This window comes from Martes martes (assembly GCF_963455335.1).
Source record: "Martes martes genome assembly, chromosome: 13".
Taxonomy (NCBI): Eukaryota; Metazoa; Chordata; class Mammalia; order Carnivora; family Mustelidae; genus Martes; species Martes martes.
The window spans coordinates 12781146-12806239 of record NC_137901.1 but is presented as its reverse complement, the minus strand read 5'-3'; the positions used below and the strand labels follow the sequence as shown (position 1 = coordinate 12806239).

Below are 25094 nucleotides of genomic sequence, written 5' to 3'. Positions count from 1 at the left end.
GTCTAAAACATTGGTCCAGAGCCCTTGTCCCCAGAGGTGAGAAAATGGACATGGGACTGGATGGAGTTGTTCCTTGGGTTCCACATCAACCCATCAAGGGAGAAGAGGACCAACATTTGTTGGATGTCTCTAGTACATGGCACCTTAAAAGCGGTTTTAACAATGTAATGGCAAATATTTCACCCCCAATATTTTCCATTTTACTACCCATTATTATTCTGCTAATTAAGAGCTTTCTTTCTTTCTTTCTTTCTTTCTTTCTTTCTTTCTTTCTTTCTTTTAAGAAAGACTACTGGGGAAAACTACTAGAATTGCTGCCAATTGGCAGACTAGAGAAGAGAGTAAACAAGGAAAGTGTGAGTTACAATTTGTCAGAGCTCAGGTTTCTACCTGCAGACAGACATGGAAAGTGTAGGTAAGTAAGTCATCCAGGCAAAATATTCATTGTGGATCTCTGTCTTTTTATTTGAGCTCTTGGCCAAGATAAACTTGAAAGGAAGAGTGTATGGGCTTGTAAAAGTGAATCAGAGGGTGGGGCCAAGAAAAGGGAGGTGCTAGAATTTTTAAAGATGATTTCTACAGTTAAAAGTTACTTAACTCACCACAATCTCTTATTAAAGGAACCAGTTGCCAATTCTGCTCCAGCAGAAGAAAACAAGGTATTGTAAACATTTCTTTGTTTAAAAATGTTTATTTATGTTTCCTTTCTATACTGAAATGTCTAGCTGAGTAACAAATGATCAAGAGCTCTCAAAAACAGAAATCATAGGTAAAGCTTTATCCCCCCAAGAATTCTGTACAAATCAGACAGATTTAACCCTGAGCTCGTTCAAAGCTTGTGTGGGAAAGAGGGCAAAGAGGGAGAGACAGCGTTTATTTAAAAGGAGTTAGAGAAATGGTTTTACCAGAAATTGTGAAACTGTGAATGGAATCTCCTCCAGTCACATTTCTAGATTGACCACCTCTGGTATCCGTCAATGGAAGCAAAGAGAAATAGAGCATCCTCAGAATAATTGAGGCCAACCTCTTCTAACCCTTTGGAAGAGCGAGCTTGGCGATATGAATTTGATCCACATCATTAATGCATGGAATTAATGGTTGGGCTCTCTTTCCCTCTCTCCACCTAACATCCCGTCCAGGCCAACACCCCATGGGCTGTTAGCTTTCTTCTCTTCCATGGAGTAGTCTAAGCCCCAGCCTTCTACTATGTGCTCATTGTAAAACATCCCAAATTATTGCTTCCCTCAGAAAATGGCTTTGGGTAGAGATAGAAGTGCTGAGGGGAGATGTCATCCTCTGGTAAGCACAGCTCCAAGAAGTAGGCACTGTCATTAGTATCATCAAAAGTCAAGGAGCTTTGGGTATCCTTTTGTAGAAAATGGAGTGAGGATCCTTCCCACTTCCTCATCCTCTATACCATCTTCCCTCCTTTCTTCCTCCCCCAATCCCTCCTTTTTTCTGTTAAAATCTTGAAGACAATGAGATACAATGACAAAGGAGATTGTATTCAGAGTCCAGAGAATGGGATTATAGTGATAACTTCACTCTTAGCTGTCTGTGCACATTGGACAGCACATTTAAATTCTCTGGGCCTTAGTTTCCTAGTAGATAAAACAAGGCAATTGTACTAGAGGGGACTCCGAGGTTCTTTGGGACTATGGGTATCTATGATGCAAGATTTTGATGAATGACACTATCATTTTTTTTTTAAAGATTTTATTTATTTATTTGTCAGAGAGAGAGAGAGCGAGCGAGCGAGCACAGGCAGAGTGGCAGAGGGAGAAGCAGGCTCCCTGCGGAGCAAGGAGCCCGATGTGGGACTCAATCCCAGGACGCTGGGATCATGACCTGAGCCGAAGGCAGCCGCTTAACCACTGAGCCACCCAGGCGTCCCGACACTATCATTTTATTACTTTCATAGTTCTTCAGTTTTTCCCCTAAGCCCTTGAAAAGGCTTTGTCCGTATTTTACATATATATATTTGTATATATTAAAGTATGCATATATTTTTATATATATAGATACAGATCTAAACTGACACATCTAAAACTTCTGAAAACTGCAAAGAATAATTTATTCTGAAAATGGCATAGTAGTCTTCTGATCTAGACATTTTTAATCTTCTCTGAAAAAAATCATTGTCCAACCTTTTTATGGATAAATTATTTCCTGGAAAACATCATTCTAAAATTCTGCATCCTTCAGAAAGCACTTTTCGCTCTTGGGTTAAATTTTACCAATGGCTTAACACTTCTATAAATTTTTTGTAAAAAAAAAAAAAAAAGGCAGGAATTGTTCTTTTATGTTTTAGGCAATACCTCATGTATTAATGATGATATTAACAAGAGAATTAATGAAGCTGAAGATAACTGGATATTAACTTCCACAAATAATTAACTCTTTCATTAAATAAAATTATTGTTTTCAGGAATTTGTTACAAGTAGTCAAACTCTAGAATAACCATAAACTGTAGATAGAAAGATAAAAATCTCAGGCCCTAAGATATTATTTTCTCCTCCCTTCATGGTTAGTATGGTTTTAAGGAGACAAACATTTTCCATATGAATGTGTTTCATGAATTCTAAGGAGATGAAGCTTAATATATAGGTGGTAAACAAAGCATCATTTGAATGAATACAGCTATAAAGACATTAAGGAAGTTATTTCCAAGATGGCCCTGGATCTATCAAGAAAAAATATATACTGGTAAGTTTCAAACATTTTGTGAGGTATAGACTTACTACAAAACTAGAGTTGTTTTTCTTTAGTCAAGTGATATTAACCTAGGATTATCATCACCTTCAGCAATAGACATGGGCTACAACTGAAGCAGGACTTAGAGGGGGAAGTTCTTTGACTAAGTGTAAGCCTATGGCTAGGAGGGATTTCAGCAGGATCACTGTTAATCCAGTTTATGATGAAACCAAAACTTGGCCTACCTATGCCTCTCCCTTGATTCAGAGACTCTTGACCCTTATAAGGTCCTGAGGGCCAGGTGATGTCAGTATAAGTTGAAGTTCTACACAACATTGGCACTAATGGGAAATTCTAGTCTAGGAAGTTGACTTATTTGTAATCACTTAACCAGTTTGAGAGATTATTTGGCTATAAAATGACATCAGATTGAAGTAGTTGTTCCTTTGATAGAACCCAAGTCTTAAAAGACTGAAAATGTTGGGTAATTAGGGGTGAAATTTAGAGGTTGAACATAATTTTTTTTTAATGAATGAAACTGAGTTCTTTTTGTTCAAGAAGATCATTTTCAGAGGGTCCCAAGTGAGTGAGAATAAGGGCAAAGAGCCTTGACTTCCCTACTTCTCTATGAGCATTTCCCACTAAACTGTGTATGGTTTCAAGTTTAATTGTCCTCTGCTGCGCCTTAGCACTACAATTTGAGCAATTCCCTCAAACTCTCTGGAATTCAGCTTTCTAATATGTAAACTATTAATGTTGGCAAGGGATTTTCCACAGTCCATTCAGCTGTTATGAAAAGGTACATATACAAGGATGAATGGAAATACATGCATATAAAATGGATGGAAATATATACACTATATATATGATATAAATTTGGATTAGATAATATATATTTTTGTCACTTCAAGAAGGGTTGATTAAAGAAGATAGTTGTGTCAGCCAAAAGTGAAATAAGTGGAAAGGATTATTAACAAGTTTTCCATCTCTGCTTTATTTTTCTTAGGTTTTCCCAATGGACTCTCTAGCCAAATCAATCAACCAATTCGCCCTGGACTTCAGCAAAAAGCTGGCTGAATCGGCTGAGGGCAAAAATATTTTCTTTTCTCCCTGGGGCATCTCGACCTCGTTGGCCATGGTGTATTTGGGCACTGGAGGTACCACGGCAGCCCAGATGGCCCAGGTAAGCAGGAGAGGTCAAGCATCCTCTGCGGCCTTTAAGCAGAGCCTTCTTTTTAACTGCTACCATCATTTGCTTCCTGAAGTCCACATAGCTTACGTTTTACAGCCATATCCTACAAGACAAAAGATATACTTCAACATTGTTTTAGAGCATAAAAAGAATTCTGGGGAAGAGAACCAACTAGAAAATTGCTGCTTAAGGGGCACCTGGGTGGCTCAGTGGGTTAAGCCTCTGCCTTTGACTCAGTTCATGATCTCAGCGTCCTGGGATCGAGCCCTGCATTGGGCTCTCTGCTCAGCAGGGAGCCTGCTTCCCCCTTTCTCTCTCTGCCTGCCTCTCTGCCTGCTTGTGATCTCTGTCTGTCAAGTAAATAAATAAAATCTTAAAAAAAAAAAAAAGAAAGAAAATTGCTGCTTAAAAAACCATGTAAGAGCCCATGTTCCCTAGCACGATCAAGCGGAGAGACAATAAGGTTATCAAGTTTGGTTTAGCACCAAAACCAATTTTATTTTGATTATTAATATATTTCAGAAAGTAATGGCCCATACTTTACTTTATTTTTAAATTTTAATTTCAGTAAAGTTAACATACGATATTATATTAGTTTCAGGTGTACACTATAGTGATTCACCAGTTCTGTGCTTTACTCAGTGCTCATCAGGACAAGCGAGCTCTTAATCCCCTTCATCCATTTCCCCCATTCCCCTACCACTTCCCCTCTGGAAACCCTCTCTTTGTTCTCTCTAGTCAAGTCTGGTTTTTCCTTTGTCTCTTTTGTCTTTGTTCACTTGTTTTGCTTCTTAAATTCCACATATGAGTGGTATCATACCATTTTTGAATGGCTCATACTTTAAATAATAGAATTAGTCATCGCCTTTCCAATCTCAGAAGGATTTTCTTGAAGATGCAGATAGAAAAATCAAATGAATCCAGTTCTTTGTGCTTTGTTTGGTTGTTTCTGTGCCCAATCCCTGGTTGTCTGCATGAATGTAAAGAACCCACTGAGAGCATTAAAATAACAAAGCAATAGTATTGTTTAAGCAATTATTGATTTGCTGTAAACATCTTCAAAGCATTGTGCCTGCATGTGTAGACACATGCGTGCATTTCACAAGTAGAGCCATAGATAGCAAAATTATAGTTTAAAAAGTCATGTGTATATGTGTGCTTGTGTGCAAACGTACAAATATATGTGTGTGTGTGTGTTTTAAGATAGAAATAGAAAAGAGGAAATCCAGCCCTAAATCATGCAATAATCAAAAGGTTAAGTGACAGAATTTCCACTCCAGGTGGTGCCCTTTGAGTCAAATACAGAAAACAGCACAGACAGTAATTCTGCATGAAATAGGCAGAATTTATCTCCTGTCAGCTTGGGCCTAGGATATCCCCCTTATTCTTTTAGTTCACAAGATATTGTGTGTTTCAAAATGAAAACAAAATCCTGGCTTACCCCTGGTTAATAACTGGTTAAATATTAAAAGGCTTAACAGTTAATGTGATCGACAATCTTAGATGGATTCCAACGGGGGACCATTTCATGTGAATATATTTCTGTGTGTTTCTTGTCCTTGCTTTATTTAAATGCTACTGACATATCAATGGCGATGCTTTGTGACTGAGACTGAGTTGCTCATGTATCCCTGTTTGTCACTGGGTGTCAGTCAGCACAAGCTTTGGTAAACTAGATTTTATTCCTCATTGTGAGCTGGGTCCAGGCTATGGGAGATGGAATTCTCACCTTGTTTTCTACTGCTGCGCAGTTCAGGGGAAGCAAGCATGTCCACTTCCTTTTTGTTAACTTCCAAATGAAGTGCTGGGCTGAGCACAAAGAATGTGTCTATAACTGTCAAGTGAGGCAGACAAGTAGACCTGAAACACTTAACTAGAATAAGCAACTAAAATCCCTGAATTTTCTAGATAATTGAAGCAACAGTGGCTTATGCTTAAATCATCTAAATGATGCTTTCAAATGAACAGTTCGTTTTCAAAACAACCGTATATAAAAACAAAACAAAACGGGGAATACAAGGGATTTTTACCTCTAACGATTTCCCAACATCATCTCAAATGTCCTATAAAGAGTATAAGAATAAAGAGAGTAGCTACTTAACAGCAGCTTAAAAATTTATTTAGAAGCTGCTGTTGACTTCCCCATCCAACTAGTAACACATTATTTAAGTGAAATCAGACCCCCACCCCGGTAATTAATTATATATTCTGTGGTGATGAGAATGACTGACTTGTATTTGCCGAGGAGAATTTCAGATGATCACATCTTCGCAAACTGTGTTCACATATTCCCTTTTTATTGAAATGACAGGTTCTTCAGTTTAGCAGAGATCAGGACATCAAACCTTGTCCTGAAAGTGAGAAGAAAAGAAAAATGGTATGTCTTATTTTTAATATGCATTTGATAATTAAAGGGAACTTCTCTTAGAAAAATATCATCAAACTATAGAAAAATTTTCAAAATACAGAAACGTGTACACTTTTTGGAAGGGTCGTATTCTTTCCCTCTCTCTCTTTCCACTTTTTCCTTCCACTTCAAAACTGCCCCACCTTCAAACCTGTTCTTGCCTTTACAAACTAAATGTGAAGAAAATAATACCCTAACAACTTGTAAATTCTTGCACTGCTAACATTAAAGAAAACGTTTTTTGTCTACCATGCAACTGATTTCAGTTTTTGCGTACAGGACACCAACTCATTTCATTGAGATAGAGGTTGTTCATATAGACCTAGTTCTTGTTCAGTGTTTTTATTTGACTGTTTGACTAATCCCTTTTCTTTTAAAGGAATTCGGTTTGGGCAAGGTTGAAGATATACACTCTCACTTCCAGACACTTATCTCAGAAATCAGCAATCCCAGCAAGGCTTACATACTTAAAACAGCCAACAGGATATATGGAGAGAAAACCTACCCATTTCACACTGTAAGTGCAAATGTGTCTTTTAAAGCTGATGGGAAAGAAAGAGGCATGTGAGACCAATCAGGAAACTTTTTGTACATGTCTCTAGAGGTCCCAGGGACGATGTTCATGTATGGGGTTGGCATTTCTGGGAAACAATCATTTAGAGCACCAATAAGTGTCTAGGTGTAAAGGAAATCAACAGTGGGTCTCAAGCCAGACCTAGGGATCAGACCTTTATGCTCAGAATAAAGGGGTCCACCTCAGCCGGTGAATGGGTAAGAGATGTGGTTTGCGTAGTCTCCGGGTTAGCATTTGTTTCATGGGGAATGGGGCAGGAGATGCAAGGTAACCCAGTAGGGTCGATGTGCAGGAAGAGAGGGCAGAGCTGGTCCCGGGAGCGCAGCTGGACTTGGAGCTTGTAGTTGAGCAAAGCTGACTCGGGGATCAGATGAGTCATTTCCAGCATGACTTTAGAGACTTTAGGAAAGACTCTTGGAATAATGGAATAGTATCACCTTCACCCCTTCTCCGGTGGTTGAGACCCCAGAATAACGGAATAATATCACCTTCTCCCCTTCTCTGGTGGTTGAGACCCCACAATGCTGACCATGCTTTCGTCCTCAGTTCAGATTCAAGGGATTCCCACAGTGGGCCACTCTGAACCAAGCCAAGCAATGACTTTCCCATTAGTGCATCACATCTCATCACATAAGAGAGCAGGAGGACCCAGGTGCCCAGTGGGCAAAGGGCAAGGAACTTGGGTAGGGTAGAGGACAGCAAGAGAAAAGATAAAGCTGTCTTCTGATATCAAGCAGGGCTGTCCCTGCCCATAGCCAGTGAATTCAGGGAGTTCAGCACTTGGGCTTGGTTATGACTAAAGGCAGAAAAGCATCCAGACGAGGCCTTAAAGACATTTCTGGTACTGGTAGCTTTGTGCATTCCGGTTTGGTCCAGAAGTAAGGGGTATCTGAGTGGGGCCGGCACTTGGAGATGAGAAGGACACAGATATACAAAATGAGACATCTTTTATAATGTGCACAAGCCCTGGATGTGCTCGGAGAGGTTGAGTAGAACCCATGAGTCAACCCAGGGAATGGTGCCTTGTGAAACTTTAAGCCTTCCTTTTTTACTGGATTATAATTTCTACATAGTTTACACTTCCTAATCTTCAAACCACTGCCCGGAGGCTGAATTACCTCAGCACTTTTTTCTGAACACAATTCCTCCACCAAGTAATACACTGAAGGAGTATGACAGGGGTCCGGAGGATGGCAGGTGCCCTCATAAGCCCACTTCTGATGACTGCCACCAGGGGGGACATCAAAGGTCCAGAGGACTAGGCCAGCTTTCTTCCCTCAGACAACCTGCTGAACCTTTGGCCACACTTTGCAATCCATTTTCAGGGCAGCGTATAGCTCTCCTCAGGGGCCCTCCACAGGTTTTTGGTACTTAGTGTTCATAGCAGGGGGCTGCCGGACCCACAGGCTGCACTTTGGTTCTGGCTCTGCCAGAGAAAACCAAGTGCAACTGCCAATGGGTCTTCGTCGCTGGAGACAGTCCTGGGTTCCTCGAGTTCTCTCCCTTTTCATACCAGCCCCATTTCACAGGCATGGATAAACACAGGAGAAGATAGAGGTGCTTGGGTCACTCAGTCCGTTAAGCATCCGAGTCTTGGTCTGAAGGTTGTGAGTTCAAGTCCCATGGTGGGCTCCACGCTGGGTGTAGAGCCTACTTAAAAAAAAAAAAAAATAGAGAGGGTGTGGGAGCCCCAGAACTGGGAGGCAGACCGTTCTCCACACTTGGACTTCTGCATGGCTAGTCTGTGCCCAGCTAACTTTAAAGAGGGGAGTGCTTAGTTTTTGACCAAAACGGAAGTATGGAAAGACAGAGGGGGCAGTGGGGTGGGGGTTTGCAATGGTCCATTGATAGACTTGATGTCTCGGTTTTGGACAAACTCTACAAAAGAAGATTTTACCTCTATCTTCCAGAGATATCTAGAAGACATGAAAACATACTTTGGTGCAGAACCACAGTCTGTTAATTTTGTGGGAGCTTCTGGACAAATCCGAAAGGAGATCAACTCTTGGGTTGAAAGTCAGACTGAAGGTAAGTTTTCACCAAGGTGCTCGGCAGAGTATCTTCTCCAAGCACTTTTGTATTTTTTTGAATTTGCTTTGTAAGTATGTGTATTTCTGAACTAGAACAGTGGATACATTCTAAATACGCAGAACATTTCTTTCTATCCATGCCCATGATTTTCAGATTCCTAGCTTTCCCAGCAAGTCTTATCTAAAACATCTAAGTCAAGATACCCACTTTACTAAGAGGACAAGAAAATTCTTGTATCCCAATTCCAAACAGGAGCCCAGGGGCAAAAAAGCAGGAAAGTGCAAAGAGGAAAGTCAAAATACTGCAACATTTGGGATTTCTGAGGAAAAATAGCTAGCAATTAATAATGAAATTGTGGCATTAAATGTGTTATATAATCTTAAGTAATTTTCAGAATGAGGTCGTGTATTACAGTGGGGGCTAAGCTGCTGTAGCGGAGAGATATGGTATACAGTGGCTTAATGATAAGGCAGACATTTATTTTTCTTTTACATAATAGTCAAAAGGCAGATAAGCATTCTCTTTGCTGAGGCAATGCAGAGACCCAGACTGGTGGGTTAGTTCCACCATCCTCAAAACATGGCTTTCCTATTTAAGTCTAAGATGATTCTTGCATTTGTCATTATAAAGTCACTAGGAAAAGGTGAAAAGAAAGCCTCTTTGCTTTTAAGGAGATATGACCCAAAGGTTTCACACATCAGTTGCACCCATATCTTAAACTCAGCTACATGGTTGAGTTTTACATGGTCCCCCGTTTAGGATTTGGGGACCCACCTGTCCTGATTTTCTTGGGACTTTCCTGGATTTAATACCTAAAGACCTCTCAGTCCGAGGCAAACCAGGATAGTTGGTCACCTAGACTTGCTGTAATAACCATCTTTAAGATGTAGTTTGTAGCTGGGGAGCTACACACTCACTTAAAAGTTGAGTGTTCTATTTCTTTTTTAATATTTTAATTTTAATTTTCAAATTTTTTATTTAAATTCTAGGTAACATATAATGTAATATTAGTTTCTGGTGAAAATTTAGTGATTCAACACTAAAATTTAGTGATCATCACAAATGCCCTCCTTAATCCCATTCCCCATCCACCTCCCCTCTGGTAACCCTGACTTTGTTCTCTGTAGTTAAGAGTCTGTTTCTTGGCTTGCCTCTCTCTTCTCTCTTTTCTCCCTATGATCACTTGTTTTGTTCTTAAACTCCACATGAGTGAAATCATATGCTATTTGTCTTTTTCTGACTGACTGACTTCACTTAGCATTATACTCTCTAGTTCCATCACATCATTGCAAATGGCAAGATTTCATTATTTTTTATGACAGAGTAATAGTCCATTGTGTGTGTCTATGTGTCTATCCTTTTTATCCCTTTATCAGTCAATGGACACTTAGGCTGTTTCCATAGCTTGGCTATTGTTGATCATGCCACTAAAAACATGGGGGTGCATGTCTCCCTTTGAATTAGTATTTTTGTACCTTTGGGTAAATATCTAGTGGCACAAATTGGTGGGTGGTAGGGTAGCTCTATTTTTAAATTTTTGAGGAAACTGAGAACTATTTTCCAGAGTGGCTGCACCAGCTTGCATTCCCACCAACAATACAAGAGGATTCCCCTTTCTCCACATCCTCAACAACATCTGTTGTTTCTTGTTTTGTTGATTTTAGCCATTCTGATAGCTGTAAGGTCATACCTCATTGTAGTTTTAATTTATATTTCCCTGATGATCTGTGATGTTGAGCATCTTCTCATGTGTCTGTTGGCCTTCCGGACGCCTTCTTTGGAAAAATGTCTATTCATGGCTTCTGCCCGTTTCTTAACTGGGTTATTCATTTTGGGGGTGTTGAGTTTTATTAGGTTTTATTTATTTTGGATACTGACCCTTTATCAGATACGTCATTTGCAAATATCTTCTCCCATTCCATAGGCTGCCTTTTAGTTGTTGATTGTTTCCTTTGTGGTGCAGAAGCTTCTTATCTTGATGAAGTCCCAATAGTTTGGGTATGTCTCCCTCTTTGCTCACACAGCACTCGGTGTGAAAGCTCACTTTGACAGGTACCGCACTGTTATTGAAGTTAACCACTGAAGCCTCCCCTACTAGACTCAAGGGCCCAAGTACAACGATGCTGCCTGATGTGAGTTTCAGCTTCGAATCACTAACACACAGCAGGCCTGCTAATTGTCATTGTTCAGAACGTTAACATTTACTGAAACGCCCTGAGGAAGTTGGCAGCCCTTAATTCTCAGTTCCTTTTTCGTTGAATAGTGACTCAAAAGCTATGGTGGGGCAAGAGTGACCACTGTACTTAACTTACACCTGACTTGGGTTCATTCAAAAGCAAGCCTGTTTTTAGAATGATAGACCAGCAGGCATTTACTGAGCACTTGCGTGGATTCAGTCGGCAGGAGGACCAAATGGGACTGCACGGGCAAAAGCCTGCTGTAACACCCAACACAAATTCAACATGGCAGATGTGGCTATAGGAATAATCTGGGGCTGAACGAACCCCGAGGTCTCAGATTCCTAACCCAGTGTCTGTCATGTTTTTTTGGGGAGCTCTACAGATAGGAAGGCTAAGAGCAGTTAATCTGCCATCTTTACACAAGAAGCAAAGCTTTTCAGAGCCGGGAGGAGAACCATGGTCTCGGGTTGCGGAAGCTGGCTTCTTCCCGTCCTTGCCCTGCTTCCCCAGCACAGACCGCCACCCTTAAGGAACATGACCAGACACAGCTGTCTAGGTCACACAGCCTCCTGGGAGATTGTCCTGTGTTGACAGAAATGTGCCATAAGTCTGCCCTGCCCAGTGTGCTAGGGTCACGTGTTCCATCCACACGTGACTATAGATGAGTTCAAATGTGGCTAATGTGACTGATGAATTGAATTTTTGGCTTCAGTTCACTTTAAGTAATTTAAGTTTAAGCAGCAATGGATGTCTCGTGGCTGCCATATTTGACAGTGTAGGAGTTTTGATTTTGAGGAAGAACTGAATAACTTATCTTAAATTATGGAGGAACGAGTAGACTTCAGATTATAGTTATTATAGGGTCAAGATATAGGATAGACACGCTTTGAGAAATCCTCTGTTGTCACACAACTTATAAAGTGAGAGACCTCCAAAATAAGCTAACCTAGGGCACGGTCAGAATCTTTTATTCAGCCCCTGTTTCCTGCATGCTATGACCTCATTGTTCTAGCTGGCAAGGCTGGCTCTATTCCTTAGAAGTGGTATCTTCCAAAGAGGCAGAAAGCTGTAATCTTTCTGTATTTTCTCTTTTTGTACTGAACATGAATATTGGTTATTTGAGGGCTATTCAAAACCAAATAAGGTTAAGGAATTAAACAGCTCTTCAGGAATTTTGACTTCATCCAGGCAGAATTCTGCACACCCTGGAGAAAAAGTTGTTAGAAAGTCTTCAGCATGACTACGTTGCACCTGAAACACCTGAAAGAAGCTTCTTCTTTAAGCTTTCAAATAGAACTTCTTTCAAGTGGCCATATGGACCACTGGGACATACACGGCATTCAGAGTCAAAGTCTAGATAGCGTCAGTTACATGTTGCATTTTTTTTTTCTGGTTTGTCTTCTTTCTAGTCTATAAACTACTTGAAAGTGGGTGTTGGAGAAGGTTATTATCTACGTGTTTGTCATCTCAAAATCTCTCACGTGCTTGGCACACTGGGCGCTCTAGTGTCACATTAATAACTCTGTGCTCAGCAGGACTTACTTACCCTGAATGTCTTGGAAGATTGTCCTTCCCATTTATTACATCAAACTACCAGGGGTGTGTGCAACGAACCAGCCAGTAGGTGGCACTTTAGCTCTAAAGAGTACAGCAAAATCATGGTCAAATTTGGCTCTGTTACATTGAAGTTGTATTTGACTACACTTTGTACATCCTTTATACAATAATTATATTTTACATACCCTAAAACAGCTGCGGGTTCAAGAGGTTGGTTTCTTTGAAAGCATATGAGTCCATAGAATAACGCGGCACAACTTAAATCATCTGGATCTCAACCAACCTGAGATAAATCTGTGCAAAACTCAGTCCTCGATGTTTTCTATTTGCATCTACAACTCTATCGAGTGATAGAATACTTGATTAAAAATGACAGCGTTTAAAAAATGAAACTTCTGTGCAAAAAATAAAGATTAAAGAAATGATGTACACGGCCTCCCCATGGTGAATCATCAAAGAAATTGTAAATTGTTTAATACACTGTCTTTTAATAAGAGAGGCGAATACTAAAATGACTTAGAATGTTCTGACATCATTTAATTGTTCATTGTTAAACCAAAATGTCTGTTTCATCGGTGAGGGAGGGCTGTCCTGAATAGACACGTCCAAGTCATACCTCACATCAACTGGAATCTCTAGAAGTGTTACTGACCCCAAAACTTTTTTCAAAAGCTGCACAGGGGATTCTCGTGTGTGTTGGGTGAGGACTTCTGCAGGCGGGGTGTGAGCACGCGCAGTCAGGCTCTTGGAGCCCGTTTGTTGCGTGTGCGCATGTCTTCCCAACACTGCTTTCCGAGACTTCCGTGTTGGTAGCTCGAAATCAATATGGTAAGAATATTTACACCCCAGAAATGGGCTCAAATCAGGAGTTTCCTTCTCCCCCACCCCTACCTGGAGCCAGTTTACCAGCAAACCACTGGAACTGGAAAGACAAGCTCTGGATTTCATTTGTCATTTTATTATATTTCACTGACATACTATTGTTTTCCATACCTACTTTTTTTTTTTTTTTTTAAGATTTTACTTATTTATTTGACAGATGGAGATCACAAGTAGGCAGACAGGCAGGCAGAGAGCTGCTGAGCAGAGAGCCCGATTCGGGGCTCGATCCCAAGACCCTGGGATCATGACCTGAGCCGAAAGCAGAGGCTTTAACCTACTGAGCCACCCAGGCACCCCCTACTTTTTGTTTGTAACAATAAAGGGAAATTGAGAAGTTAAATCGACCTAATTTTAGTTGTTCTTAATTATTTTTGAAAGTTTTAGCACATGTGTTATATATAGTCCTTATTTAAAAAAAAAAAAAAGAGGCAAATCAGCAACCCCACTAGTCCTGACTTCACTGTGGTATGGGTGTCCTTGCTCATTGCAATAACCTGCAGGCGGACATATTTGCTACCCATTACTGGCACACAGGGAGGTATTAAAGACCATTAGACCAAATGGCTCCAAACCAGTGGCTCTCAGTTCTCACGACACATGAAACTAAGTTTACTAATTCCTAAGTCCAACCCCAGATGAATTAATTGAGATCTCTAGGAGCAAGGCTCAGGCATCAGTATTGTCTAAATCCTCAGGTGATTCTAATTGACAATGAAGACTAAGAATAATTATCATGAATAGGATAATACCCTCAATTCTATTAACACTCCCCCTTTCCCATTGAGCTCCATTGCTCATGGCCTTTGAGGTTCCAGTTCCCTGGATAACATTTGGCCTTGCTCAGCAGTCCTCTGGGGTGTGTGTGTGTGTGTGTGTGTGTGTGCACGCCTGCACTCACTGTGGTTTCACTTAATCCATCTGTATTTTCTCTTCAAAATGTCTTTCAATAGCATCTTTTCTTCATTTGCATTCCTGTTTCAGAATTATTCTTTTCAACAAATATTTGTTCTAGAAAAACATAGTTTGACTATGTACTCTAAGGCTTTAAACAGAGAACTGTACACAGATCTTGCACCTTAGTTATCAAATTTGCTTTTCGTAGGAGAATGGGTTAGCCATTCTGAAACTATTTTATGTATATTCTAGAACTGAGCAAATAAGTAAATATATTGGAAATAATAAGGTTCAGGTGTTTCACTGACAGGGAAAGGAATTGTAAATAAGGAAAAGCAAAGATGAGCGTGAACCCCATGGTGCTGGATTGAAATAGGAGATATCAGTATGAATTCATCATCTATAATATATAAGCAGAGAATTGGATAGATATGGAAATATTTACAGATGTGTGTATAATACATGTATTTTCTAGCTTTCTCTGCTGAGCAATGACACCCCAGGAATAATGAACATAGCTAACATCCACATCTTGATTTCTAAAACCCATCCTTCAAACACACACACACACACACACACACACACACACACACACACACACACAAAACCAATATAACCAAGGCTCCTAGAAGAAATGCCAGTTCTAGGGCCGGGACATGGAAAGCACCAGATAAACTTTAGGACATACCATAGTATAGGTATTATACTAATATATACCTATATTACCAGAATATAGGTAAATGCTCAAAATATCTGAGAACATGTCAAATGGACGTAGGAGCCAACTTGAGGAGGTTTCTAATAGCCAAATCTGGGACAATTTGGGCAACAAAAATAGATAATGATAGTAATAAATTATAACCCATAGGGTAAAACAAACATCCATGAGTCTATACTGATATAAATTATTGAATACCTAAATAAAAGGAGGAGATGGGAGAGTTCTTCCTCATAGTAGAATTCCAGTTGATACATGTAGAAGGAATAGTGGAAATTGAAAATCACCATTTGGCAAAACACCACAGTCATCATTGTTTCAGGCAAGATCATCAATGAATGCTAAAATTGGTGGGCCAAAGTTTGATGAGAAACAGGAAATTTATATGGTCATCTAGTAGCTCCCCACATGACACTTATGAATTAGAAAAGGAAAAAGTCATAATTTTACAGTGAGAAACCTGTGGGAATCAAATCATCAAAGTTAACATCACCCATAATGGGAAATAAGAACACAATCTGTTTCCTGGTATGATTCATTGAGAAGCACATAACATTGTTTCTGTGATTGTGTTGGTGACCTAGGGCTGCCATGACCAATTACCACAAACTGGATGATTTGAAACAATAGAAGTGTATTCTCCCACAGTTCTAGAGGCTTCAAATCTGAAATCAAGGTGTGAGCAGGGTCACGCTTCCTTTAAATGCTCTAGGGAAGGCACCGTTCCACGCCTCCCCCCAACTTCTGGTGGTTGCTGGCAATCCTTGACATTCCTTGGCTTATGAACTCTTCAATCTCTGCCTCTGTTGGCACATAATCTTCTTCTTTAAGTCTTTCCTGTGTCTGTGTTTTTACCTCGTCTTGTCCTCTCTGTGTGTCTATGTCCAAATTTTCCTCCTCTTGTAAGGATACCATTATTAGATTAAAGCTACTCTAATCCAGGATGACCTCCATCTTAACTTGATTAGGTCTCCAGAGACCCTATTTCCATATAAGAGCACATTCACAGGGAGTGGTATTTAGGACCTAACATATCTTTCTAGTGGGATACAATTGAGGAAACATCAGACAAATCTGAACTGAGAATTGAGGGACACACTACCAAACCTTTTCAAAAGTGTCAGATTCATGAAAGACAAAGAAGGAATGAAGAACAATTCCAGATTCAAAGGCACTAAGACAAAATGACACATAAATACAACTTGAGATCTTGGATTGATTTCTGATCCAAAAGAAGGGTTTTATTGGAACAGCAGATGAAATTTAAATAGGACCTATTAGTAATATTCTATTAATGTTAACTTCCTGGTTTGGATCATTGGTGGATATAAGATATCACTTACCAGTATTTCATAATTATCGTTTTTATAAGTGTGGCATATTGCCAGGATGTAACTATACCATTTGTAATCTGTCCTTTTGTTCTTGTAGGAAAAATCCAGAATCTCCTACCTGATGATGCGGTGGATTCTGCAACCAGAATGGTTCTGGTGAACGCCCTTTACTTTAAAGGAATCTGGGAACATCAGTTCTTAGTCCAAAACACCACAGAAAAGCCTTTCAGAATAAACAAGGTAGGAAACTTTTAATAATCAGCATGGTTTTTACATGACATTGTAAAGGAGATTCTATTTGAAATTCACTCTTCTTTCTGAATATATGTTTCTGAAAAGTCTGGCTATTACCAGGGCAGGGATACCTGAGCTAAAAGCCAGGTCCATCCCACCTGGGGATTCTTCTTTCATTGTTTCGTCTCTGAAGATAGACAATTCACATATTTTATCACTTAGTTCTTGCTATGACTCTGGTGGAGTAGGTGAGATAGTTATTATATTTATTTCCCAGCTGTCAAAGTGACTGGAGCCATGCCTAAGTTAGAAATCTACCAGAACCGTAACCTCCAACTCTTCACTATTAGTTCTGTTCTTGTTCTATTAGACCAATACTTTCTTCTACCAAACCAAACTTCTCACCATAAGTAAAAGAAAGACACATTTAAAATCTCATGCTTTCCATTGTTTTCTCTTTGTGTTAGGATACAACACGCTCGTTTTTGTGATAGATAGGAACTCACTACCTCAAGAAGGGAGACTAATACAAGGTGACAGATCCCCTAGAATCCAAGGGCTGGAATATGGCTGGGCCTTGGAACTTGAGTGGAAACAAGAATTCAAATGTAGTCAAGATTCAGTCTCTATCTTTGCAACTCTGTTTCTCCCATCATTCTTTCCTCAGGCTGAAGTCTAACTTTCTCTTCTTTTCAGTCCATAATGGCAGAACATGGCTACTCACAACTTTGTCTCCATTTTAGAGACCAGGTTAATAGATCTCATTTTAAATTCCTAGGAAAGGAATTGATTTGTTAAAGCTGATTAGTCCTGGGGTGGGTCTTCTCACATAACCAGTGCTCCCAGGGACCTACTACAGTAAGCGTGTAGGTATGTGCAGTAGGTGGTTTTCAGACAGTCAGTGGTATAAAATGGGGAAAGGACCAAACATATAATTGAATAGGCTAAGCAGAAATGAGCTGGATAGTTACCTGGCTTAGTATATCCACAAGGAATTTTCAGTTGCAAGTGATAAGATAACATTCCAAAATAGCTCTAGTAAAATGCGGATTGTATTAGCTTTATTTACATAACTAAGACAACTGAGACTTCCAGGGAGTCTCAAGACTTAATCTCACTTCTCTGTCCCTCTCTCCCCTGACTCCCATCACTTCCACTCCCTCTGGTTATTGCCTTCATTCTCTAATACTGAAGATACAATTTCTCTATATGACCAGAGAATATGGTTGCCCCATCGTCAGCCTTTGAGCTTCACAACCCTGGTAGATAGTCTTTCCTGCTAGCTCTAACAGAATGCTCCTTCCTTAAGGAGGACTCTGTTTTATGCCATTCATGTGTTCATCCCTGAAAAATCACTGTGTCATGAAGTATCCTGAATGAACAGCCCTAATCATATGGCCACTACATTAGCAGACAGATGGGACTTTGTGATTAACAGCTCCCTATAGAATGGATAAGTAAAGTGTCTACAACATCTGAATTGCAGGGTTTTGTTTTTGTATTACTATTGGACTTACTATAAATACACCTTTTTAAAGAGCATTTTTAGGTTTGCAGCAAAATTGAGAGGAAAGTAGAATTCCCATATTTCACCACCCACATAATTTCCCTTATTATTAACATTTTGCATTAGTGTGGTGCCTTTGTTATAGTTAATGAGCCAATATTCATACATTTTCATTAATTAAGTCTGTAGTTTACATTAGGGTTCACTTTTGGTCTTGTATAGTTCTATGGGCTTTGACTAATGCATAATGTCACATACCTGCCATTCTGTTTTCAAATGGAATAGTTTAACTGTCCTAAAAATGCCCTGTACTCCACCCATTCATCCCTCCTCCTAAATTCCCGGCAACCACTGATCGTTTTACTGTCTCTATAGTTTTGCTTTTTCTGGAGGGCCACGTAGTTGGAATTGTATAGTATGTAGACTTTTTAGACTGGCCTCTTCCACTAAGCAATAGGCAATTAGATTTACGCTTTCTCCCTGTCTCTCCCTGGCTTGATAGATCATTTCACTTTACTATTAAATAATATTCCATTATCTGGACATATTGCAGTTTGTTTTGCAATTCACCTATTGAAGGACATCTTGGTTGTTTCCAATTTGGGGCAATTATGAATAAAGCTGCTATAAATAATCTGTGTGCAAGATTTTGTGCAGACATAGTTTTAAACTTCTGGTAAATACTCAGGAGCACACTTGCTGGGTCATGTGGTGATACCATGTTTAGCTTTGTAAGAACCTGCCAAACTGTCTCTGGAAGTGGCTTCCACTTTGCATTCCCACTGGCAGGGAATCACAGCCACATCCTTGTCAGCAGTTGATATCGTCAGTGTTTTGGATTTTCAGCTATGCTAAAAGGTCTGTTGTGCTATCTCATTGTTCTAATTTGCAATTCCCTAATGACGTATGCTTGAGCATCTTTTCATACGCTGTAAGTCTTCCTTCAGTGAGGTATCTGTTCATATCTTTTGCCTATTTTTTTTAAGGTTTTATTTATTTATTTGACAGACAGAGATCACAAGTAGGCAGAGAGGCAGAGAGAGAGAGGGGGAAGCGGGCTCCCCGCTGAGCAGAGGGCCGGATGCGGGACTCGATCCCAGGACCCTGAGATCATGACCTGAGCTGAAGGCAGAGGCTTTAACCCACTGAGCCACCCAGGTGCCCCTCTTTTGCCTATTTTAAAAATTGGGTTCTTTTATTACCATTGAGTTTTTAAAGGTTCTTTATATATTTTGATACCGATTCTTTATCAGATATGTGTTTTACAAGTATGTCCTCCTAGCCTATTGTCTTTTTATTCTCCTAGTAAATGTCAGTGTTTATGATACTAAAATACTTTCTCAAATGTTTGCGTGTGAAACCCACCTTATGCTGTTTCTGAATCATTGACATTGGCATAGTTTGCATGAGATAAGATACTTTTTTAAGTTTTAAGTAGGATCCAGCTGTGATTTATAGAGGTTGCCACAATAGTGTTATAAACCACAATAGTGTTATAAAAGGCAACTTCCACATCACTTATCGATAATGTTATCCAGTAGAACACCTATTTCAGAAAACAAGGTCTGTGTAACTTTATTCAGCATTTTGCAGAGAATCACCAGTTTTGCCAGTGTCCCAGACTACTGGGAACCAATTACGATAAAACAAAATTAAGGATTTGGTGGAACACTTTCTCAATGACTTTGTTACTTCCTTTCCATAGAATACAAGCAAACCAGTGCAAATGATGTCCATGAAAGAAAAACTCCAAGTTTTTCACATTGAAAAGCCACAAGCTATGGGCCTACAACTCTACTACGAAAGCCGTGACCTCAGTCTGCTCATACTGCTGCCAGAAGATATCGATGGCCTGGATCAGGTACAGTCTGTCCGCTGTGAAGGTGGTTCTGGCATTTACCCCTCCGGGGAGAAACAAGACGTGGTCTCGCTGTTTGTTTCTTTGATTCCTGTAGAGGAAGACAACCAACATACCTTGAGCCTTCAAGACTTTACCTTCACAGTGTCGTTTAAGTTTTATAAAATTCTATAAGTTGGGTATCACTATTCCTCAGAAAGTTTAAGTAATCTGTAGGCGCTAGCACTGGGTAGCTAAAAGAACAGTCACAGGAGCAACAGATACGTATATTTTTTGTCAGTCACAGAGCTGACCTCAGTCTAGGTCTTTCTTCTCCCTCTGGTAGGGCCTACTTAATCAAAGGTTAATTTTTTAATCATTTACATTAATCTAGCTTGAGATATACATTTTTCAACAAGACTCTGACTTCCAAAACTTGAAAAAAACCCCATTTTAATTAAATAAAGTCTTTAGGAAGAAAAGGCTGTATCTGTACTAAGTATCAGTACTACCTTCAAGTATTATTTGTTTATCAACTAAATTTCTATGAAGCCTGATATAACTTTGGTCAGACCATGTTTCTGAGCAATTTGTATGTTTAAGTTGAACATTAGTTTCCCATGCAGTGAGTGGCCTGGCTTTCTTTGAATTGTGCATAACTTTTTGTGTGTTCCAGATTCTTTATACTTGTAAGTTTCCATAGCCCTGCTAGAATGTAGAAGAGATTTCTGAATGGTATCATAAAATTTGTGAAACTGGAAAGAATGGTAAAAGTAAGACCAAGGGTGTACAGTAAACTATTAGCATCACACCTTTATAAGATAACCCTTTCTTCCTAAAAGTGCAGGCTCCTGAGCTGAATATGTTGTCAGATTACTAATGTGTACCATCTACAAGTATGTCACTGACAGCTTGAGTCTAGAAAACTCTCAAAGTAGCAAAAAATGCATCTTGAAACAAACATGTTATCTAAAAAAAAAACAACACATTTTTTGTCCTATATATATGGGTATGTATATCCATATATATTTATTATTTTAAAAATTTAAAATATAAAGAGGAGAAAAACACTCTAAAAAAACTATACTCAAAAACAGGCATTATTTTTAAGATTTGGAGATTTTCCTTTCTTTACTCTTCCTTCCCTTTTTTGGGGCATAGCTTATTGTTACTAATTTCATATTGTTGTGATTATATAGACATTTTATTTTATCTCAGATATTGTTTTTGAAGAACTGCCTCTCCTGTTAATATAACAGATATCCTTCTGTACCCTGGCACATAATTTGTTCTAAAGTTTATACTTTTGTGTAGACAGCACATAAGGCATATTTATGTTGACCCATTTCCGTGTGTAGTCGATGTCTCGCATGCTGGCATAGAAGTACGCCGTTTTGAAATAAGGTCTAATTCTCCTGTATCCTGGCAACTAGTCAGTTGCAAAACAAAGATTCTGTAGGTCAACGGGGTGAAGAATCTCATGACACAAAGAATTTCCAAACGTGTGTGCTTTATTACCCTGGTTAATGGGAGGGACGGTAATTCATCTCTCTAGTATCCAGGTCTCATGCAACCACTCTTTATAGAATTACTGACTCTCTCCTCCTCGTTCCGCACCTGCAGCTGGAAAAGGCCACCACCTATGAGAAGCTGAGTGAGTGGACCAGCGCAGACATGATGGAGTTGTACGAGGTTCAGCTGCAGCTCCCCAAGTTCAAGCTGGAAGAGACTTACAATCTCAAGTCAACCTTGAGCAGTATGGGGATGAGCGATGCCTTTAACCAGAGCAGAGCTGATTTCTCAGGAATGTCTACAGAGGGAAACTTATTTCTGTCCAATGTTTTCCACAAGTCTTTTGTAGAAATAAATGAACAAGGTACAGAGGCTACAGCTGGCACTGGGAATGTGGTGGGCTTTCGAACTAGGCTCCCTTCCATTGAATTTAATGCAAACCACCCGTTCCTCTTCTTTATCAGGCACAACAAAACCGGTAACATTCTCTTTTACGGGAGATTCTGCTCCCCCTAGACAATGTATCTCTCTCATTAAACGAGACCAACTTCTGGTGTGAAAAGTGTACCAAAAGATGGAGAAACACAATTATAATAAAAACCAGTTTGCAGCTTGTATCTTTTTCACATTTGAGTGTTAGCAAATAAACCATGAAATAACGCATTCTAGTGGTTTTATCATACTTATAAATCTAGAGAGAATGGCAAATTTTATTTTTACCACTTAACATTTTGTCTTAATGTGGCTATTATTTACATTTCAGGAGTACTGTTATTCAATTGAATGCCTTACAATTTTTGAACTACTTGGTCATTATATTATCATTGTTACTTATATTTCACATGCCTCATTGAGAGAAGAAAAATCTTTATAAAGGTGATATATGGATTTTTAGTTTGAACAAATGTATAAAGATTATGTTAGATATTAGCACCAGGGAAGAGGTGTTAGGAGTATACAGAATTCCCTGGATTATCTTTGCAACTTTTCTGTGAATCTAATATTATCCAAAATAAACATTTTATTAAAACAATTATTGTGTAAAAGTGTAGTCATATTAACATCCCTGCCTTTAAAAATCTTATGAGGTAGGGGTGCCTGGGTGGCTCAGTGAGTTACGCCTTTGCCTTTGGCTCAGGCTCAGGTCATGATCTTAGTGTCCTGGGATGGAGCCGGCATCCAGCTCTCTGCTCAGCAGGGAGCCTGCTTCCCCCTCTCTCTCTCTCTGCCTGCCTTTCTGCCTCTTGTGATCTCTCTCTGTCAAATAAATAAATAAAAATCTTTTAAAAAAATCTTATGAGGTAGAAGAACAAGTTTCTTTTTTTAAAAGAGATTTTTTCTTCATTTATTTAAGAACATGAGTGTGGGAGGGGCAAAGGGAGAGAGAGAAGCAGATTCCCCACTGAGCAGGGAGCTCCAAGACTATGGACACTGGGCTCCATCACAAAACCCTGAGATTATGACCTGAGCCAAAGGTAGATGCTTAATTGCCTGAGCCACCCAAGTTCCCCTGTTATTCTGATTTCAGAAACTGATTATATACTCTAGGTTATTTTTTTGATATTCATCTAATAAAAGGAAAGGCTAGATCTGACATGAACAGTGTATAAATTCATATCAGAAAATGTGTGTTCTGTATTAAATCTTGGCTCAGTATTGTAGGATAAAACAATGCCTTAGCTGCAAAGATAGGGAATTGTAATATATATGAAATTTTGTCATAGCTTTGCTTTAGCTCCAAAGATAGAAATTATAATATATGTAACATTTTATCATATCTCTGTGAAACATTTGCCTCCATCCATAATATCGCACACATAATATCTCACAGTAGCAGTGAAACAAATCCTTTTGTGTCTGTGTTCTGGTAAGTTGTAAGTCCTTAAATATTATAAAGGAAGATCATTGTAACACTCTCACAGTCTGACAGCATTAAACACCATATTTTTTAAACAAACAAGAAAGGAAGAAGGATGATACTAGAAATGTCAGATGAGTAAGAATGAGATTAGTAGGGTAAGTCTTGCAATCATTGTGCTCTTTTGTGTATTTTTTTTTTTTTTAACATGCTTGAGTCTTAGGAGAGTCTAGTTCACTAGACTTGTAAGTCTTGATTTATTGGATTTATGGAAGTTCAAATGTTTGCAAAAGTGTTTTTATGATCTTTGTAAATTTGCTTTAAGGTGTTTAAAGCTTTTAAAAAATCTGACAGGTTGTGTAATCAATGCCTAAACATTTAATAAAAAAATTTTTTTGTTATTTAAGCACTGTGCTTTAATGATCTAGAAAAAATTATTTTTACTCAACTGACAAGCAACTTGCCTGCTAACTAAGGTTTAACAGTAGGGGAAGTCTTTCCCCACCTGTGAAATTACCCTGTGGGAGGGAAAATCCCACAACTTTAAAGAACCTTGCCCTTACCAGCAGGGTGGCAGACTAGGAGAAGAAAAACGGGATTGATGAGTTTCTCATATGGAAGAGCGCACGCAGAAGTATATTGCTAAGTTTGCCTGATTGGCGCAGTATTTGGGGACACATTTGCCATCAGTACACAGCAAACTGAAGAAACCGGAAGAAGGCAGTAGGAACATAAAGAAAAAAGCTATTATCAGGAAAGACTAATACATTCGTAGTATACTCCTTAACTCAGCAATAAATACTATTTAGTTGTAATCAAGTTAACACTTAGGGCAAGTGAGATCGTGTGAGTGGTGTAAGAAGACCCAATCCTCAGCCCCTAAATTAGGAAGGCAAAAGATAATGTCTCAAATTGTTAGGTCAAAAATGGAAATATAACCATATTATTTGCAAATCTGGAGGCAGGTATGAGGAGAAAGAGTGACTGCTTCTGGGGAGGTGGGAGGAGTGGTTAGGAACCTCTTGTCTTTTCAAATATCTCCTCGAGCATTATTTGATTTTTCAGCTAAATGTATGCACATTAATATCATGAAAGGAAAAGTTTTCAAAGCCCTCCGAAAAAACATAAATAACATAAAAATTACCTGTCACTCAAAAACTCGTCACGTATGGAATTTATTTGTTCTAATCTATCCAAGATTACGCTCATATGTAACTTTATTCCCAATTTACACTTAATAACTCATGCTCCCTGTGACAACACTGTTTTGTTCTCCTAATATTTACATTAATATCCTATCATGGATGTGATAGAATCTGATCTGTTGTGTTGTTGGGCATTTGCTGATTTTCTCTGTGCACACGAAAAGAAGGATGAAGGGGTCATCATTCCGCATAATATTTTAATCCATGTTTGTGCGTTTTACTTTCAGTGAAATTCCTTGAAATGCAATTTTGATTCAGAAAGTATAAATATTTTCACAGCAATTTCTTCTTTTTCTTTCTTATTCCACCCATGCTTCTTTTCTTTTTTCGTTTCATTTCATTTTTTTTTTTCTTTAAACACGATTGTGGAAGTAATTGGCACCCAATTTACAGCATTGTTTATGGAGAATAAGAAGTCATGCCCATCTGACCTTACCAGCCCGATAGTTTTGTTTGTTTGTTTGTTTTAAGATTTTA

General features: G+C 39.1%; 1 protein-coding gene across 1 annotated transcript; it reads left to right on the top strand.

The window, feature by feature from the left end:
• The first annotated feature begins 606 nt into the window (after window positions 1-606).
• LOC308354524 (serpin B10) lies at window positions 607-23815 on the top strand. The gene is made up of 8 exons (XM_080822003.1): window positions 607-659; window positions 3702-3878; window positions 6199-6264; window positions 6674-6811; window positions 8779-8896; window positions 16562-16704; window positions 19911-20066; window positions 21666-23815. Exons 2-8 carry the CDS (start codon window positions 3711-3713, stop codon window positions 22068-22070), a joined length of 1194 nt encoding a protein of 397 aa, XP_080678129.1. The 5' UTR covers window positions 607-659; window positions 3702-3710; the 3' UTR covers window positions 22071-23815.
• The last annotated feature ends 1279 nt before the right edge of the window (window positions 23816-25094 follow it).

What these genes read in the sequence shown, in the direction of transcription:
- LOC308354524 (XM_080822003.1), top strand. Translation starts at nt 3,711, where the DNA reads ATGGACTCTCTAGCCAAATCAATCAACCAATTCGCCCTGGACTTCAGC. An exon ending in CGGCAGCCCAGATGGCCCAG is followed by an intron (nt 3,879 to 6,198) that starts GTAAGCAGGAGA and finishes TTGAAATGACAG; the next exon opens with GTTCTTCAGTTTAGCAGAGA. An exon ending in ATATCGATGGCCTGGATCAG is followed by an intron (nt 20,067 to 21,665) that starts GTACAGTCTGTC and finishes CCGCACCTGCAG; the next exon opens with CTGGAAAAGGCCACCACCTA.